At 41.1% G+C, this 19,529-nt stretch overlaps 1 protein-coding gene across 1 annotated transcript; it reads left to right on the plus strand.

The window, feature by feature from the left end:
- The first annotated feature begins 337 nt into the window (after window positions 1–337).
- Window positions 338–14,513, plus strand: satb1a (SATB homeobox 1a). Its single transcript, XM_065469675.1, has 11 exons — window positions 338–716; window positions 1,215–1,444; window positions 1,722–1,898; window positions 1,984–2,110; window positions 2,702–2,825; window positions 3,897–4,008; window positions 5,658–6,190; window positions 8,899–9,096; window positions 9,750–9,905; window positions 11,668–11,871; window positions 12,841–14,513. The coding sequence occupies exons 2-11, from the start codon at window positions 1,228–1,230 to the stop codon at window positions 13,717–13,719; spliced, it is 2,727 nt and encodes a 908-aa protein (XP_065325747.1). The 5' UTR covers window positions 338–716; window positions 1,215–1,227; the 3' UTR covers window positions 13,720–14,513.
- The last annotated feature ends 5,016 nt before the right edge of the window (window positions 14,514–19,529 follow it).

Consider the following 19,529-nt stretch of genomic DNA (forward strand, 5'->3'; position numbering starts at 1 on the left):
CCATGGAGAGCTCCAATACCCTAAAGACAATAATAAGTGCGTGCACAGCATGCGGCAGAACATAATAAATAGATTTATGCGCAATTGTCACATTTAATACATTTACGGAGCGCGCTAGTGAATTCATTATTACACCATATGTTAATGCAGCTGGGTCCGTGGATTTTAGAGACTGTGTAGGGAGGTCTCCCCCTCCCCACCTCTCTCTCTCTCTCTCTCTCTCTCTCGCTGTCTATCTCTCCTCGTGCGCACAGCGCTTTGAAGTGTAACCAACAACTGCTCTCCCTGAGTCAGTGGTCTAATATATGACAGGAAATATACTCCAGGAGCTCCACGGCGCACATTGTTCTTTGTGGAGCTTGATCCACAGAAGCAGCGTGCCCCGGTGCTCTGGCTGGGAGGTCGCTCACAACTTGTGCTGAGGCCAGTTTAATCGGAAAGCAAAGCGCTGTCGGGGAACAAGGGAGGATCGATCGAGATAGTTACTACTGACACAAGGGGGGAAAACGAGACAGTTCAGATGGTAAACGGTTATTGTGAGTAATAGGACGCACAGGAGCGTGTCGCGGGACATACAGCCGGGAGAAGCGGATCTGTTCTCCAACTAGAGATCTATGGAAGCGGGGAGAACCATATGGATACAGACGCCGTCTGCGGGAATGGGCTGCTGATGTACGATAGCGGGTCGGGCATGCACGTTGTGCAGACTGAAACAGGTTGGTTTCGCCTCAGTCAAACTTCAGCAGAATCAGACGTCGGACTGTTTGTTTAGCTGCTAAAATTGAAGCGAATCAGCGGCGCTTACAAGCGGCGAACTGGGAGGCGACGGCAGTTTATTGTGGGGAAACTGCGCTGTAGCATTCACTGCATCTTTGTTGTTATAAGGGATTTCAGTGGTTAGCCTCAAAGAGGCATCTGGGTGAAGGTCATCCCCGATGCTGAGACGGATATTTAAACCTTTGCGTGCACGTGTGTTTTTAAATATATATATATTATTATGGCTACTTTATGTGGCAGTTTCCAGCTCACATTCTCTTGACGTTCACTATGTATGCGAATGTTAGAGCAGTTTGCAGTTATTTAATTGGTGTCTATGAGTACATATAGAAAAAAAAAGTTTGTCAATAAAAGTTTAAGGAGAACTGGTATAAGTGACTTTTATTAGCTTACCTTGTGTAGTATTTGATGTTTAAGCGTCTTTATCTCTGTGTTAGTGTAAGACCACAGATGGATCCCTTGTGTAATGGAATCAAGAAAGCTGAGGGCTGTGATCTTGCTGTAGACCCTCGCCCTCCTCCTGCTAAGCTGGCTCGAGTGGAGCAACACGAGGGGGGACCCTCGACCCAGGAGAGGAGCAGACAGGGTAGTCCTGTGGCCAAAAACCCCTGCATGGCACAGAAACCCACCACAGCGAGGTCACAGGGAAAGAGCTGGCACAGCAGAGGTACATGGGGTGAAAAGATGAAACTTAGGGTTTGAACCCATATATGTATTTTTTTAGTTATACACGGATCTTCTGTGATTATGGCTCAGCTGTGTTATCAAATTAATTGAGCTTATCTCATAACCGTAAATGTGTTTTTTAATTTCAGCTAGTTCTGATGCAAATGCATGTATAAAAATATAGCAGTTTAAAAAAATGTACTTTGTATAAGTTGATGAATTACTTCTAATTACCCAAATGGTTTGGTATATGGCATCATGCGTGTCTGTCACTGCAGGGAGCCTGCTGCCGGTGTTCTGTGTGGTGGAGCACACGGAAAGCCCTTTGGAAGGAGAGAGGAGAGAAGAGCATGCTGAGTTTGTGTTGGTTAAGAGAGATCTGCTGTTTAACCAGCTGATAGAGATGGCCCTGCTGACACTGGGATATTCACACAGCTCTGCAGCACAGGCAAAAGGTAAAAAATCACTTGCAGTGCAAAGAAAGCGCCGCTTAAACTCTAAACCTTCCTTATTTTTACCTATGTATGTGTGTGTGTTCAGGTCTGATCCAGGTGGGTAGGTGGAACCCGGTGCCTCTGTCCTACGTAACTGACGCTCCAGATGCAACAGTGGCAGACATGCTGCAGGATGTTCACCACGTTATCACACTTAAAATCCAGCTGCACAGGTAGAGAGCAGACAGCACTCATATCAGTATGTTTGCCTTCAGGGTCATATCTTTGTCCTGTTTGTGTGAGGTATACATTGCTGCACAAATGTGCATTCAGATGAAGTTTACAGTGGTTAAATCACAGATTTTAGTAATGACACTGAGTCAGCATAAGCAATACCAGCACTTTGACGCCAAATGTACTTTTCCTACTGTTATTTTTTGTTTTAAATATCTTCTATGAAAACAGTGTACTGCAAATAAAGAAGGACCTGATATCATTATTGTTATCTGAAGCTTCTTGAGCTTAAGTGTCCTTGTGATTTCTTTATTGCATTAGACAGTACATGTGCTTCAGCATTTAGACAACAATCCAGGTTGGTGTCTTCTTGAAGGGATACTACTGAGCTTCTCTGGCTCTGACCGGAGCTTTTTCAGTAAATAACCATGTTGAGAGATTCTAATGAAATATGCCATTAAGTTACATCATGGAAGGTCTAGTAGTGTTTCACTTTGTTGTCAAAGTAAAACACTGCTGAGCTTGAATATACCTTTAAACAGTAATATACTAAAATCATTGTTCTTTTTTTTTCTTTGACCTTTGTGTAGCTGTCCTAAATTGGAGGACTTGCCAGCCGAGCAGTGGAGTCACTCGACGGTGAGAAATGCTCTGAAAGAGCTCCTCAAGGACATGAACCAGAGCTCACTGGCCAAGGAGTGCCCACTGTCCCAGGTATACAAAAGAGAGATAATAATCTAAACTGGACTGAAATTCAAAATGAGCATTTAACATGCATGCAATTTAATCTTCCGTGCCCTCTTTGACATGTGGCAAAGAGTAAGCAAAGGGTCCAGTAGTTAGACAGGAAGTCCAGATGCAGAGATAGATAAGGTGTGGGGGCAGAGCACAGGAGGGAGAAACAGATAAAGAGAGATGGTTATCTCCTTAAAAGCCATGCTGCCTGCTTGCTGCCTATCTTGATCCTGTTGATTTTCAGTCCTTTGCTGTTTAGCCTTTTCTGCACTCTGGACTGATTCAGCAATAATCTAAATGTAATATCTTCAATTCTTGTGTGTTTAATTAAGCAAATACAGACACAACTGCAGAAATAATTGTCATTAATCACGCAGTGTTTGGGGAAGGCCTTTTTATGAATATTCATAATTATCAACCTGGTCGATCTATTATTTTGCCCGAGGCGTAGGACATCTACAGTCTGATAGAGGATAACTGTTCACCGTTTTCTCTCTACCTCAGATTCCTCTCTTCTCTGCCGTGTTAAAATCTGATACAAGCAAATCCTTCCTCCCCCATCTCTCTTCCTCTCCTATCACTACCTTAACCCCCCTCTCTTGTTTGCGGGAAGCAGATTAAAATAAATATGAGAAGATGAAAGGTGTAATAAGATGTAAAGATTGCACAGGATAGTCTTCAGGGACAAACCGTGTGTGTGTGTGTGTGTGTGTGTGTGTGTGTGTGTGTGTGTGTGTGTGTGTGTGTGTGTGTGTGTGTGTGTAAGAGTGAGTGAATGAGAGACAGAGGCATAGTCTCTGATGACCTGTAGTGTTTTGTTTAACTGCACACTCACACACGCATGTATGCATGGATGCATGCATACCCACACAGCTCACACACTGACACTCTCATCTGTCTTTATTATCCTATTTACCTGGGGGTCTTTTTAATAACACAGATCTGAGTTCATTAATATCAGATGTGTGAACAGCTGAGACACCCAAGCCGCCCATAGCAGGAGCTCAGAAAATGTAATGAATTTCTATTGTCTTTTCCCCTCTGTTTCAGAGTATGATATCGTCTATTGTAAATAGCACTTACTATGCAAATGTCTCAGCTGCCAAGTGTCATGAGTTTGGCCGATGGTACAAGCACTTCAAGAAGTCCAAATGCTTCAAGGGTGAGAGAACTCAAAACACACCTGTGAAGTTTTACAGCATGTCTGATACATTCTAGATACTGATTATATGAGCTTTATCCTACTAACTAGGTGTCATACACTTTTAGCAGCTTGAATAAAAAAATGAACACTTCACCATTTTCATTTTATCAGGAAATTTTACAGTGCAGTAGCAGGGAAAAGCTGTTGAACCCTTTAAAATAAGCCGTATGAATTTGTTTTTAGATATAGCCAAATCTTTGAATAAGTTATAACTATGGACAGATACAATTTTTTATCAACTTTTACAAAAATAGTTGTATTCTTCAAAGTAAACCTTTTGATCTTGGTTACACACAAAGTTCGGTGCGCTTTGCACATTTGTGACATTACTGTGGTGACAAAAGTTCACAGACATCCACCAAAACATGCAATTTAAAAGTGCCCCTTAATTATAATTCAGTACAGTATACCACTGCCAGTTACCTATAACCTCAATATTACACATAAGCCGAATTATTACCAGTACTCCTCAAGGGATTTGGATAAGATTGTCCAGTGTTGAGTTGGTGGGGTGATGTCAGTGGCTTCTGCTCCTCAAATGCAAAAAAATCTTAGCTTATCTTAGCTTAAGAATCATTAACTGTTCAACAATGTCAACAAAAAAGAAAATATTGCATGAAAGCAAACTTTATGATAGAAGTGTTGTATGAAATTGCATGCTATTAGATTAGTACTTGATAAAGTAAAAGTTTCCCACCATTGTAGGTGTCTCCAAGACCAGTTTGTGCAAACCGCACAAACCACCTGTCACAACTACTAAACATGTACAATACAGATTAGAAAAAGTCTCTGAATATCTTTGCTGATGACCACAAATGCTATTTAAAGCCAGGACTCAGTAAACATGGAGACTAATCCTTGAAATATGAAAGGAGTATGTCTTAGAACAACTTAACTTATAAATTAAAGATGATCTTGAACAGGAATCATATCAGTTCCCAGACAACACCCATCTACCATCTGGGGCCAGGATGTTGGTGTCAGCTACACAGCTGCAAAGTCTCATGACTGTATTGTACATGATTGTGATGTAACCATGAAGGGACAGGCTTACACACCTGCCAAACCTGCCAAAGTTCCCAGAACTGGCTTTTTTTTTTTATTCAGGGTGAGGTTTTACCAGTATGACAAACAGTAAAATACAAAATGCACAACAATAAAAAGAACCAGAGCCCAGAGAGACAGTTAATCAATGAATTGTTTATGGAGAACACAAACCACTACTTAGGGCAATAAAAGTGGACTGTATTCCAAAGTGAAACCATGATCCCATGGGTGGAATACAGTGGAGGGAGTATTATGATACATCAAGATGCTTAACTAGCTACAAAATGGCTTCAAATGAAGAAAATCTATCTTCTGGTCCAGTCTAAACTTAGGCTTAAACCTAACAGAGATGCCAGTTGATGACCTGAAGAAGCTTATTGTGTTTTTCTTTACTTAAACTTGCGATCATATATGACCTGGTGACCAAATATTGAAGAAAACCTGGGTTCACCCACTTTTTCCTGCCACAATATAAATCATCCTGTGACTTGGAGATGTTATTACCACTTGAACAATGAGTAAAAAATAGTTCTGTCTCTTCTTTCCTTGTCCTTTACCAGACATTGACAACTTTTCTGACCAGTCCTCACATATGACCCTCAGCCAGCCAGCCACTGGTACCCCAGCTGACCAGAGCTCAACTCTCCTTTTCCCTCGTGGAGCAGTTGCCAACATATCCAACTGCCCACCCCTCAGTCTGCGCCCTCCTGGGCTGGTAACCCAGCCTCTGAGCTCCCAAATGGTCAACCAGCAGCTGGTGATGGCCCAGTTTCTAAACCAGCAGTATGCTGTTAGTCGCATGCTTGCTGGCCAGGGTTTGGCATCGTCACCACAGCAGTATCTGAACCATCCCCCTGTAGGGAGGGCTCCTGCCAAGGTCTTCTCTAAAGCTCCTGATCCCCAAGCCCTGCAGCAAGTGCAGTGCGGCCCGGGTGGAAGCTCTTCTGCCGGACTGCAAAACCAGACCTCAGCTGCGTCTTCCGTTGGACCATCAGAGGTGCCGATTGACATCTACCAGAACGTGAGGGAGGAGCTCAAGAGAGCAGGCATCTCCCAAGCCATCTTTGCTCGGGTGGCATTTAACAGGACCCAGGTATGGTTGCAGGAGAGAGCAGAATAAAAGATGCTGAAATCAAATTTTAAAGCAGTTTTCAACTCTTTGGTGGTGATTAGGTTGCTCGCGCTCTGGTGCTGCGGTGATAGCTAAGTGTGTTCTGTGAATATGTGAGTGTGAGATGGTTGGCACACTGGCATGGCCTTTGCCGTAGTGCCTCCTCCCCCTTGTGCATGTGTGTTTGTATGCGTGTGTGAGTGTGTGTTTGTGCCAGCTCTCTGCGGCACAAAGCCGGTGCCAGCACTGAAGCAGCAGCTGGGCCAACTAATCACAACCCCTCAGAGAACTGCTGCCTCCCTCTCTACCTCTATATCTCGCTGTCCATCTCACCACCTTTCACTCTGGCAGCCCTTCTATTCATTTAATCTCTAACCCCCATGGTCAATCCATCTATATTTAATCTCTCCCTTACTTTGTCCATTGGTCTCCTTCATTTTGTATCCATATCTCCCTCTACTATCGCCTCCTCTCTAACACTAAAATGCTTTGTTGTCTGTGTCCATCATCTTATATTCACTAGTGTGCCCACAGAAATGGGGCTCAAAGGACCGGCTAAGCCCGTTGTTATTATTATTATTACCTTCATTATCATTTTCATCACAATAAGCAGAGTTAGTTATTATCCACCCCCATGTTTCCCTGTTGCCAAGTCCAAGGTGCTCTGGTGCCAGCCATACAAGTTGGGCACGATGCCAAAACGTCATCTAAAAGTGAGGGAAGCATTTGTCATTTGACGACTCACATCAAGCCTCCATCTCTTCAGAAGGCAGGGTTTGCTGGGCAGCTCCAACCACGATCTATTATTTGAATAAGAAGGCTGTTTCCTCTAAAGCCATTTCTCTGCCAGTGTGAAATCTGATTTCCTTTCAGGGAAGGAATCCCTAAAATTTGCATGTGGTGTTTGAACGCTTCCCTGTATAGACAGATACAGACAGAATAATGCTAGATGTACAGGCGAGCAGCATGCTAAGCACTGACTAGAAGCTGGCTGTGAAACCCTAAACTGCAAGGTTTTGTCAAGATGCCACTGAATAGGATTCAGAGTTGGATACGAGGCTATTGCTAAATTCCTTTAGTTTCACAAGAAACTTTATATTTATCATCTTTAAATGAAGACAGTGAAAGAATACATAATATTTCATGAGACCTTTTCCATTTCTGGTTCCTGAGAGACTGGAACTTGTAATACCTGACCTGAATCATTTTGTTTGTGAAAGCTGAACATTCAACATGAAGGAAAAGAATTCAGGTTTATGAGTTCATATAGCTTTAAAGCAGAATTACAATATCTGTCATCCCTCTGTACAACTGAATGCTTACTTTTCCTCTGCTTCAAAGAAATGTTGCAGTTTGGAGTTAGATGAGATTATCAGTAATGCTCTCATATTTGATGAGATCATTACTGATTGTTATCTTAACTCAGTAGTTCTTCTGGCATAAACCTTTTCAGAAAATGTCTATCTACCATTAAGAATGAGAAATGATCCATAAGTAATTCTAGAAGAATAAAGGTCAGCATCACAGCACTGGTGAAGACCTGTTTCTTTTTTTTCTATCATATATGGTGATCATCGCTAACCATTTCTCACTTGAAGGTTGAGATATTGTCTTAAGTTGCCGCTTGTTTTAAATTATGTGAGTTTTGAATAAACTGAAGAAAGCAAAGTTGGTGTCCCTTAAACCATTTTTATACCACTAACATCATGTATGTTATACATTACTATATATAGATCGACCTGGAAAGGATGTGCTGCTAGGACATGTACTAACATGTACTTGAGAAGCCAGAAGCTGTACTTTGAGGAGGTGGTGAAGGAAGGAAACAAGAGAGAAACAAGGATGGATGGAGTGAAGAAGTAAGGGCAGCTATGAAGAGAAAGGGGAAAGGATTCTCCAGATGGCAATCCTGCGGAAGTAACAATGTGCGGTAGAGAGGGCAGTGGACTTTTTGACCAGATTGTATAACACAATCTTGGAGGATGAGAGGATGCCTCAAGAATGGAGAAGAAGTGTGCTGGGACCACTTTTCAAGGAAGAGAGAGTACGTGAGTGAATGACAGGGAGACAGGTGAGAAGGTGAACATGCAAGGAGCAGACTTAGAGGTAGATGAGTTTAAATACTTGGGGTCAACAATCCAAAGCAATGGACAGTGCAAAAAAAAAAAAGTGAGAAGAAGTGTACTCAGGATGGCTCTGGTGGAGATGAGTGTCAGGGTTGTGACAGAAGGATAGCAGCAAGAGTGAAAAGGAAGGTTTACTAGATAGTCATGAGACCTGCTGTGATGTATGGTTTGGAGACTAGCAAAAAGACAGGAGGCTGAGCTGGAGGTGGCAGAATGAAGATGTTAAGATTTCCATTGGGAGTGACCAGACTGGATAGGGTTAGAAATTAGTACATCACAGGGACAGCTCTGGTTGAGTAGTTTGAAGACAAAGTTAGAGAGGAAAGGCTGAGATGGTTTGGACATGTGAAGGATGTTGAATACTGAACTTCCAGGCAGGAGGAAAAGAGGAAGTCCTCTGAGGAGAGGACGCTCACAAGGTTGATGTGACAGAAGAGGATACTAAGGATAGGGTGAGATGAAGATGGTCTGCTGTGGTGACCCCTAAAGGGAGCCGCTTATAGAAGAAGGAAAAAAATCCATCACAAGTATCAACTTACGCTGATTTTTCTGTGTGTTTATCAGGGCCTACTCTCTGAGATCCTGCGAAAGGAGGAGGACCCGAAACACGCCTCCCAGTCTCTGCTGGTCAACCTACGGGCAATGCACAGCTTCCTGCAGCTCCCAGAGGCTGAGAGGGAGCGCATATACCAAGAGGAGAAGGAGAGAAGTCTGACTGGATTCACACCCAGCTGCAACAACACGCCACCGAGGTCCTCACAGGTCAGCCAGCAAAAGACTGAAAGACATGAAAACAAAAGTCTTGTAAACCAGCTGTGAAAGGTTAAAGTTGTTCATAAAACAGCATTGAAATATTCAAGTGTGAGTTCTGTCACTTGGCTCAACTATGCCTGTGTTAGCTCTCAAAGTGGAGCATTTTCAAATAAAAAGTCTAGCTACACTGACACACGTAGCATTACAAGAGAATCATGAACAGAAATCTATAAGAGAATTCTGTAATGGAAACTATAGCAGGTGTCCCATAACCTTTGCCCCAAATAGCCAATCAGCAGCTGAACAAGTAAGCATGTGAACCAGTATTGTGTGAATATGTGCAAAGGATCAAGACAGCTTGGTTGCAGACATAACCATATAGTATTATTATATCAGCAACCTGGACTGAGCTGTTAATTAAGTTGTAGTGTTGTGTAACCTCTGTGTTGACTCCTTCTTTGCAAGATCTTTTACATTGTTCTGTTGATTTTGATATAGGCATCCCTAAGGATACATAAAGGATATGATCCATCAGTGACATTACTTTTACAAAAAAACATAAAAACCTTTGCCTGTTATCTGTTTCATAGTCCTCCTATTGCCCATTACGTTGCATAGCCTGTATTTAAACCCGGTTTTCCTTCTTGTTTGCTTCTTTTTAGTCAAGACTGTCCCCAGTTACAGCAGACAGAGGACTGCGGACAGACAGCTGCGTTCTCAATGTCAGTGCCTCTATCTATGAGGAGATCCAGCATGAGATGAAGAGAGCCAAAGTGTCTCAGGCGCTGTTTGCGAAGGTTGCCGCCTCCAAGAGCCAGGTACTTTGCTTCTTGTTAGTTTAAATCTGAGCATACAAACCACCCAATCGTTTCTATCGCTTGATGAAATGCTCAATTTTAGCATTCATTTATGACTCCATCGCCTCAGTTAAAGCAGCGATGGATACCGTGTGTGGAGGAAAGCCCAGATAATCAACCAGCAGCTGTACTCTGCAGAGGACTATCATCAGTGCATCAGACTGCTATTGTGTCCTAAATTATCACTTTAATAGTCACCATACACACATACACACCACTCGCTTGTGCACACAAACATACAGTAAGAGCACATGCAAGTAAAACGTGATCGCGCGCACAGAGACACAGCAACACTAATACAAATACACACACACAAGCACGATTTGAGTGTTTATTGTTCTCATTTTTATGGCGGCCCCATAAGCTTGTTATTGCCTTTTGTTTTGAGGATAATTTCCCTTCATGGAATGGGGGGATTTTAGCTGTCTCATTTTCTCTTCCTCTCGAGCACATCTCCAATTTTTAGCTTCTTTCTTGCTTTCTTTCTTTTTTCTTTTCTTTCTTTCTTTCTTTCTTCTCTATAACTCCTTATTCTTTCTACTCATCATCAAGATGTTTGGAGGTCATTCAGCGGTCATGCCAGTACAGCCAGGTGGTCCAAAACCCCTGAGGTTCTTTCACTGGCCTCCATTTTTTTTACCTTACTTTCTTTAACCCCCACCCCTTTTTCCCTTTATTCTCTCACACTCTCTCTATCTTTTATCCCCCACCCCACCCCCCGTATTACCCGGTTGTTTGGCAGGCAGAGCCATGCAGCATCTCCCTGTTCTATCTGCACTGTGCATCTGGATGGCATTGTGTGCTAGAGTTGGGCTACAGCCAGGTGTGTGTGTGTGTGTGTGTGTGTGTGTGTGTGTGCGTGTGCGCGCGCGCGCGCATGCGCGTGTGAGCATATCAGCTTGCTTGCAAACATAATCATCCTCAGTTCATGAATCTGAAACTAGCTTGGCTTTACGTTCCTCAATCTGTCACTCACAAGTTTCTTCCTTCGTGATACACAAACAATTCATGCTGATAAGAAAATCTTGCTATAATCTTCAGATTATCTGGCAGATCCTAATTTTTTTTATTTTGTATGTATATTGAGAGCACACTGAACCAGTTTGGAGTCAATGTATAGAGAAAGTTATTGTGAATTCATTTTTTTTCTCCCTTTGGTCAATCCCTTTCACTGTATGTAGGGTGCCAACATACATAAGCAAATTAAATGTAAGGCTGCAAATGCTGTCGCTAAACATGCATCTTCAAATTTCTGCTGGCTAGCTAACAAGTCCTTCATCACCATCTTCAGTATTTCCTCCATTGGCAAGCCAGGCAGTCTACAAGGCTTAAACTGAACCCCAGCTTAGCCTCTTTTTTAATGTGTGAGTTTACTCATGTTCTGCAACCTTTAAATGACCTTTTTTATCTTATCAGTCTGCTGTACTGTACTGTAAGCATTTTAAAATAGACATAAACAGCCTGAAAGGGTTTGTCAAACATAACAGCATAGGCATATTGATATGGTCACGTTGTGCGATCTAAATGTGTCGTTGGGGAGAAAACAGCAGCACTTTGTGCTGGAAATTTTTCCAGTGACATGACAAAACACATTGAAACCAATCCTAACTGAATGTAAGGCTGCTTATTCCCTTGCCCTTTATTAGTGAATGTGCTTTTAAGATATTTTAAGAGTTGTTAAGCAACTGTAGCCACCTTGTGCATATGCACATATTTCCTGTAGGGATGGTTGTGTGAGCTGCTGCGTTGGAAGGAGGAACCCAGTCCAGAGAACCGGACGCTGTGGGAGAATCTATGCATGATCCGCCGGTTCCTCAGCCTGTCCCAGAATGAACGAGATGCCATCTACGAACAGGAGAGCAGCAACATGACTGCACAACAGCACTGCATTGACAGGTTCACCCTGCTCAGCAATGACAATACATTGGTAAGACTTTCAAAAGTGACAAACATTACTATCAACAGACACTCTGACTTCAGTAGATCTTGCTTGAGAAGAAAACTATTATGTACTAGTGTTTTAAACAGCTATATACATGGCAGAAAACACTTGAGGCTAAGGTGTACTGACTTTAATTTTGTAATTTAAAAAAGTTATGGATAAAAAGTTATCAGAAATCTGAAAGTGAATACATCACATTGAATGCCAATAGATCTCTAGGGCGTGCAATGGAAAAGCAGCAGAGTAATGACAGCTAAATGCCAGAGATGTCAGAAAAAAAAGATGATTACCACATTAAGCAATGATCCGTGAGGCTGATTAGTTATTTTTCTTTCCCTTCCATTGCTTGTGCATGGATTGATGGCTTGATTATAGCACAAACTCAAAGATAACGTGTAAAAAAAAATGGTTGCATACCCTTCTGTTTGTGAACATACAGCCCACTGCCTAGCATATCATTGCATCATTGCCCATGTAGTGTTGACAAGAAAAGTCAACACCGCATGGGCAAATTCAGATCCTGATGTGCATTTGCAGACATCAGTTCTGGGTGGCTACACTGCAGATCACCTCACATGTGAACACTAAGGAGATTAAGATCAAACGGTCTCCACTACCCTTGATTTCACACCAGCCCAGATCATCGTGTCCTGTGCCTTTGCTCATATAGCAGCAAATCGGTGTTTAAACTCTGCAGATTCAATTAGATATGGTAAAAAAAACACAAAAACAAAACACAATGGATGGGTGTGCATGTTAAGTAGTAGTTTCATTTTAACATAAAAGGTGACATTTCTTGAGCGAAACAGTCTCTGTTGACTTCACTTTATTTCATTCACAACTATTTAAAGTCAAACATAGTACTGCTCACACTCAAAACTAGAAATGAGCTTCTGCTGACAAAATTAAAATACCAACCTTTTTGCTCTAATCACTTCTAATTTCTCTCATCAGTACCAACGCAGCTCTTTGATGCCACAGCAACACCATCTACAACCCCATCAACCCCTTCAGCCCGAGGCAGGACCTCACCTTTCCCCGACACAACCCTGCGCTGCATCGCCAGCCGAGTCTGATGCTGGCGGTGCCTGGCAGCACTTGAGAGTACGTTTGCAGGGCAGAGGCAGCAGCAATGGTGAGAGAGGGGACAGTAAAGAATGGGTTGAGGGTGGAAGAGAAAACAGGGACAGTTTGGGTGGGGACTGGGGTTGTGCTGGAACCGTGAGGGACAGAGGTGCAGAAAACAGCGAACAGGTATGGGATGGAAATATAGGGAAGGAAGGCATAGATGACATCACGGGAGATGGCAAAAAAGGGAAGGTTAAGGAGAAGCTGTCTGTGAAGTGGCCCAACATGAAGAATGAGGAACAGTGTAGGGCTGGGGTTTGTTCAGAGACAGATAATGAGGTAGAAAGTTACAAGGAGGTCCAATGTCAGGGGTTAAATGTGTCCAGAGATGCCCTCGGTATCCTGCAAAGTTTCATCAAGGACGTGGGCCTCAACCCAGACGAGGAAGCGGTCCACACCTTGTCTGCCCAGCTGGGCTTACCTAAACATACAATTCGCAACTTCTTCAATAGCCAGGACCAAGGACAAAGCCAAGATTACAGCCCAAAACACAGTCGCGACCACAAGCATTGCTGCACAGACCCAAACATCTTGCAGGCTAATGTGACTGCACAGGAACTGGAAGGTGGAAAAACTGAAACAGAACAAAAGGAGGAGAACTCAACAGGAAGAAATGAAACAAGTGAGATGACTGTATTAAAAGAATCGGATGTTGGCACTCAAACTATTCCCCCTATGAAGGAAGAGCAGGAGAGCTACATTTAACCCGCATACATCCAGTAACATACAGCAGCTTGGACAAGCCATACTTACCATTTAGACCCAGGACCAGGTGCTTCTCCTCTCTGAAACATAGCAACTTTGGTGCAAATGCTTCTCACTTAAAATATTGCTCTAGTCCAGAGTCACAGCGTGTTGGTATTTACGTGTTTATAGGCTTGCATTGTTACACACTGTGGAAAGACTAATAAAATACTGTGTATACCACAGCTTTCATAACCAGAGACTTAAGTTATGTAATTACATAAAAAGCTGTACTGTGATTTGAGGATTCTTGATGCACTTGAGACAGTTTACTGTGACTGAACTTTAGTACATAGTTTCCATGTATAGTTATATTTCTGGGTGGAGTGCTGGGAACCAATACAATGAGCCTCAGATTACATATCTCTATTTAAAAAGAGTAAGTGTAGTTGGTTGACTGACATTTTTGAAAAACGGCCATACCAGAAATGCCTTGAAGAGAGTGGCACTGCCAATCATGTTGTTCTTTTGTTTTTTTAGGTGTACCTTCACCATTTTTGTTTTAACCGTGCTCAACAGTGCTTTGTGGTTTGGCTTTTGTCTGAGTCGTTTACTCTTTACTTCATAAATTTCACTGTTCATGTTCCGCTCTTATTAAATAACAAGTTTCCTGTTGTAGTTTTAAATTAAATACTTATTGGGAAAGGACTGGATTCATGTAACACCCATAGTATGTTACTAGCCACATGATGACATTAAACAATATGTCATCTTATAAACTTCAAGTATAACCATTTGGAAGCAGTTATTTTCTAGGGAGAGATGCTGATGTTGACATTAAATTGGTAAAAAAAAAAAAAAAAAGCCAGTGTCAATATTCTTTATATATAAACGGTATATACAGACATGTGACAAAGAAAGTTTGCGTACTGGCCCACTCTTGCTTACAATGTTGAGTGAGTTTACTGAAGTTTGCACTTTTGCACAACTCTCCTAAGGTCCTACCTCATCATTTTAATCAAGTATTGAGGTCTGGACTTTAACTGGGTTATTCCAACACATTTCCTTTTTCAGCTATTCTGTTGCAGTTGTGGGATCATTGTCATGTTGCAAGATGCAATTTTTGCCAAGTTTAAGTGGTAGGAAAGATGGCCTCACATTTGACTCTATAATACTTTGATATACAGAGGAGTTCGTGGTCAACTCAGTGGCTACAAGGTGTCCAGGTCTTGTGGCTACAGAATAAGCCCAAATCATCACCTCTCCACCACCATGCTTGACAGTTGGTACAAGTTGTTTGTACTGATATGCTGAGTTTGGTTTTCACCAAGCGTTGCACTGTGCATTATGGCCAGACATCTCTATTTTGGTCTCATCTGTCCAAAGAAGCCTTGTGGTTTGTTCTTTGCAAAGCTAAGCTGTGCTTTTTAGAGAGAAGAGTCTTTCTCTTGGCAACCCTTCCAAACAAGACTGTACTGTACTGCATGAACTTTAACATTTAACATGCTAACAGAGGCCTGTAGAGTCTGAGACGTAGCTCTTGGGTTTTCTGCAGTTTCTCTGAACATTGCACAGTCTGACCTTGGGGTACATTTGCTGGGAACAATGTGTCATTATGTTAACTCACACACACGAATGCTCCAGACTGGCAAACTGCTAAAAAATTCTGCTTTTATAGAGGTGCTCACATTTGCTGATGATCAGTTAATCAAGTGCATTTGATTATCAGTGGGGTCTTTGTTTACTAACTATCCAGCATTGCATTTTACTTAACAGCCTAACACAGAGACACACTCCGCTCCAAACAGTGTTGAGACTACTGTAAGGTGTAGTGACACCACTTCTAAGTTGCCATATGCATAATTTTCTTCATTATGTTCTGCAAGAAAAAAAGGTATTGTGTTGTCACACATCACTAAATTTACATGATAATGCTGATATATCTCTGATAGGCCGACACTGGCCAATAACATCAGCCAAAAGATGGACAAGCTCCATAAACAGTGACTTTTGAATTTACAAAGAATAATACAGGTTTAACTGCAGAACCTACTGAGCCACTAAATAAAATAAAGGACGAATAATCAATCAGAATGGTATATAAAATGTCTGTACTTGAAATGGTGCAATGTTTATTCCTATATCTCAAGATTGTCCAGTATCAGGCTTATCATTATATGCTAACGAATGACCAAGTTTGTTTCTGAAACAGTGTACACATAGAATTTCTATTCATGTTTGAATCTGTAAATCTCTCAAAATATACAGTCAATATTTTAAAACTCTTTTAAAGTTTAGTTCCCATTTTATTCTTCCCATAGAGTGGGCTGCAAGTGTGCGCAGTGTTTAAAGTTTAGCTCTGAAAGAAAGACTGTGAACAGAGTGTATATTTTAAAAAAAGAAATTTGAAAAATGTTTAACTTTTCACTGATTCATTATGGAGTGCCAAGAGTGACAAAATGAATGAATTAAATACACCATTAAATAATTAATTAAATGTGTCAATAATTAATTAAAATTGGAATTAATTAATTAATTAATTATGACACATTTAATTAATTATTGACATATTTAATTCATTATTTATTTGTTCGCATTTTAATTAATTATTGACACATTTGATTAATTATTTACTGATGTATTTATTTAATTCATTTTAGCAGTCCTGACCTCTGGCTGTTCATGAATTAATTTTATCTGTCAGCCTCACCCATCAAACTCAGGGGACGGTGTTAACGCTGCCACTGCAGCTTGTCTAACATCTGATTGGTTACAGTGCAAAGTAAGGTCGATCCTAGATAATCGATTGCTATGAACTGGTGGTAGTGTGGACCTGAGGCAGCTTGGTATCCCAGAATGCATTTCAAATCCCAAGCAGCAATGGTGCCGGTGCTCTAAACTGTAGGTAAAGTTTTAAAATACCCTGTTTTTCTGTCACCAACTACACTTTTAATGTTTTAGCCGCGAATGTAGTGGCGTAATCTTCATATGCCTGGTCAGCTTGTCACAGGACACAGACACTGTAATTGCTGACCTCATATCAAATGTGTACGTAGACTCAGGAATGTGTTTTAAATGAGCATCGTGCTGTACTAAAATCTCTGCGCAAACAGTGCCTGGCATTGTCACGGGAACATGCGTGTATTAATACATTTATTAAATGTATAAATGCTATTATACTTGATTCTAATCTGCTGCTGAGTCTCTTACACTGATGGAAATGCAGATAACATAGAACATGCAAGAACACCTGTTCAGCCAATCACATTCTTTCCACTTTGATCTGCAACAAACTGAAGCGTTGATCTCTTTTACAGCATAGTTGTGTTGTACTGCTATATTTTTGTGTTCTTTATACTGTGGAGTTCACGTCTCTGGAATAGTTGGCAGTAATAAGGATGATTTTCTGTAAAAGAATATCGATATGACCCGTGAATTAAATTCGTAGATGACCGTTAGATTAGTTTGATGCTGCCGACACTTTCATGTGACCGAGCTTGGAAACTCTGGGTTAACTTAGAGAGCTGAAGATATCCTGGATATGCTGACCTCGCTCCATGGTATACTGGTCTCTGAGGCACCAGCTTGACTGCCCGTTTACTCTCATGATTAATATTCACAACAAAAATATTAGTCGAACATCGTGAAGTCTGTATGTGGTTCACAGTGTCTAACAAGCTTTGTACAGTTAAACCTAGCAGTTACTACATGATGGAAACACCAACATTATCTCTTTTAATAAAGTTTATGCGTCTATACACAGGTCATGCTGATTATTGAACAAAAAACACAAAGATCAGATGTTAATCAGATTTATTTGCTCTCTCCTTAAAGATATTTTAATGCTAATTATAATTCAGAATTGACCACTGAAACAAGTATGACACATATGAACATAAAGACCTGATAGATATAACCTCAGTAAATAAAGTCGGTGCACAGTCAGTGGAGGTTATGACATTTGTGTACCGGGACCTGAGCTTTGTCGGCGGTATAACAGCTCGAGCGTTTGCGATGCGAGCAGGTCTATCACACACTTTGCCGTGAGACTGGGCTGGGCAGACATCTCCGAAATCGTCGAAGCACTTTTGCAAAGAGGCTCTTTGACAAACTGACCAGATATCTGATGATTAAACCACTACATTCTCAGCTAAAAAAATATTAAAAGTGTATTTGGTGACACACAACAGGGTTTTTTTTTTTTTCAAAGTACAGTTCAGTTAGTTTCCACATGCCGGTTGCTGGTGTGGAGAAACGCACACTAAAAAGAGTGGCCACCAGGCCAAAGCAATGGTTTTGACTTGATCAGAGTTAACCCCGCCCCCTGAGTTTGATGGGTGAGGCTGACAGATAAAATTAATTCATGAAGATACGGGACACAGGTGTCAGGACTGCCAAAATGAATTAAAAAAAATACATCAATAAAAATTAGCTAAATGTGTCAATAATTAATTAAAAATGCGAAATAAATGAATAATTAAATGTGTCAATAATTAATTAATTAAATGTGTCATCAATATTTATTTAATTAATTAATTCATATTTAAATTAATTATTGACATATTTAATTAATCATATAATGGTGTATTTAATTCATTCATTTTGTCACTCTTGGCGCTCCATATTTCACAAGTATATTTTTTGTTACTTTAATCTGTTTCAGCCTTGTCATCTTTCAGTAGAAAAGCATTTTCACAAAATTTAAGTGACAATAATAAAGATTTAGGCAAGATTTATCTTTTGATAATGGCAGGAAATAGTTAATCTAGAATCATCTCTGGCAAGCTCTTTTCATCAGATATATTAAAAGTAAAACAGAAAGTGGCACATCATATTTCCCAGGTTTATGGCCCCCATGTGATAAAATCTGCAGAGGCTAAGATAGCTGGAAGGCCACCGTGCTATTACTGCTTTCTGACAAATAAAAAGAGGGTTGCATTCATCTTAAGTAGCATATTGCCTCTAGATTACATTTGCACTTACTAAAATACCGCATTGGGATGTTAGCAATGTAAAGAGCTGGATATGAAGAAAGGATGAAATACTTTAAAAGACACTACGAATCAAGTAAGAGAAGCAAAAATAAATACATAAAAAGATTAAGCTCATTCATCAGGTGACCATGTTAAGCCTGTTGTAACAGATCTGTTAAAGACTGAATCAATCAGCCCTTGTTATGCCCACTGTCTGTATTATTGTTATTAGTACTAATGATTTTCTCTTGTATGACTGTCCCTGTGTTGGTGAATCGGTGTCATTGTTTCCAGCCATCAGACAATATTCCTCTGTGCTGATCACCAGTTCACTCTGTACCAGTGGATCTGTGACTCCCTGCAATCACATGACCCTCAGTACTGCTGGAGTTTTCTGCCTTATGTCTCTTTTTGCTCCTCTTTTATTTGATCTGCGCGAAGAGCTATTTTCATCTGTGTTTCTGTCTCCCGCTCTCTGCCCCTGACTCTCATCTGTCGCTCCTCAGGACTTCTTACATTGATGCTTCTATACCCCACTCAGACAGTGCAGCATTCAAGCCCCATTTGGTCAGAATAGCTTCATAGTGTAATTCAATAAAGCTATGCTCTTTTCTGTCATCTGTTTCCATGACAATACCTTAGTCAGGGCCAACAAAGAGGCCATGAAAGCCTCATCATCAGTAATATTAGCTATAATAATGATGATAATGGTGCTCTTGAAATGCCAGGCCTGTGATGATGATGGTAATAGCGATAATGGTCATTATTCCTGCTTTGTGTTAACCCCCCATCAATGCACAAACACAGCACCACCACCAGTGCACACATTTGAATCAGCAATGTTACTTAACGGCTCCA

Source organism: Pelmatolapia mariae, linkage group LG22 (genome assembly GCF_036321145.2).
Source record: "Pelmatolapia mariae isolate MD_Pm_ZW linkage group LG22, Pm_UMD_F_2, whole genome shotgun sequence".
In the NCBI taxonomy this organism is placed as follows: domain Eukaryota; kingdom Metazoa; phylum Chordata; class Actinopteri; order Cichliformes; family Cichlidae; genus Pelmatolapia; species Pelmatolapia mariae.

What these genes read in the sequence shown, in the direction of transcription:
- satb1a (XM_065469675.1), top strand. Translation starts at nt 1,228, where the DNA reads ATGGATCCCTTGTGTAATGGAATCAAGAAAGCTGAGGGCTGTGATCTT. An exon ending in AAAGAGCTGGCACAGCAGAG is followed by an intron (nt 1,445 to 1,721) that starts GTACATGGGGTG and finishes CTGTCACTGCAG; the next exon opens with GGAGCCTGCTGCCGGTGTTC. An exon ending in TGGCATTTAACAGGACCCAG is followed by an intron (nt 6,191 to 8,898) that starts GTATGGTTGCAG and finishes TGTGTTTATCAG; the next exon opens with GGCCTACTCTCTGAGATCCT.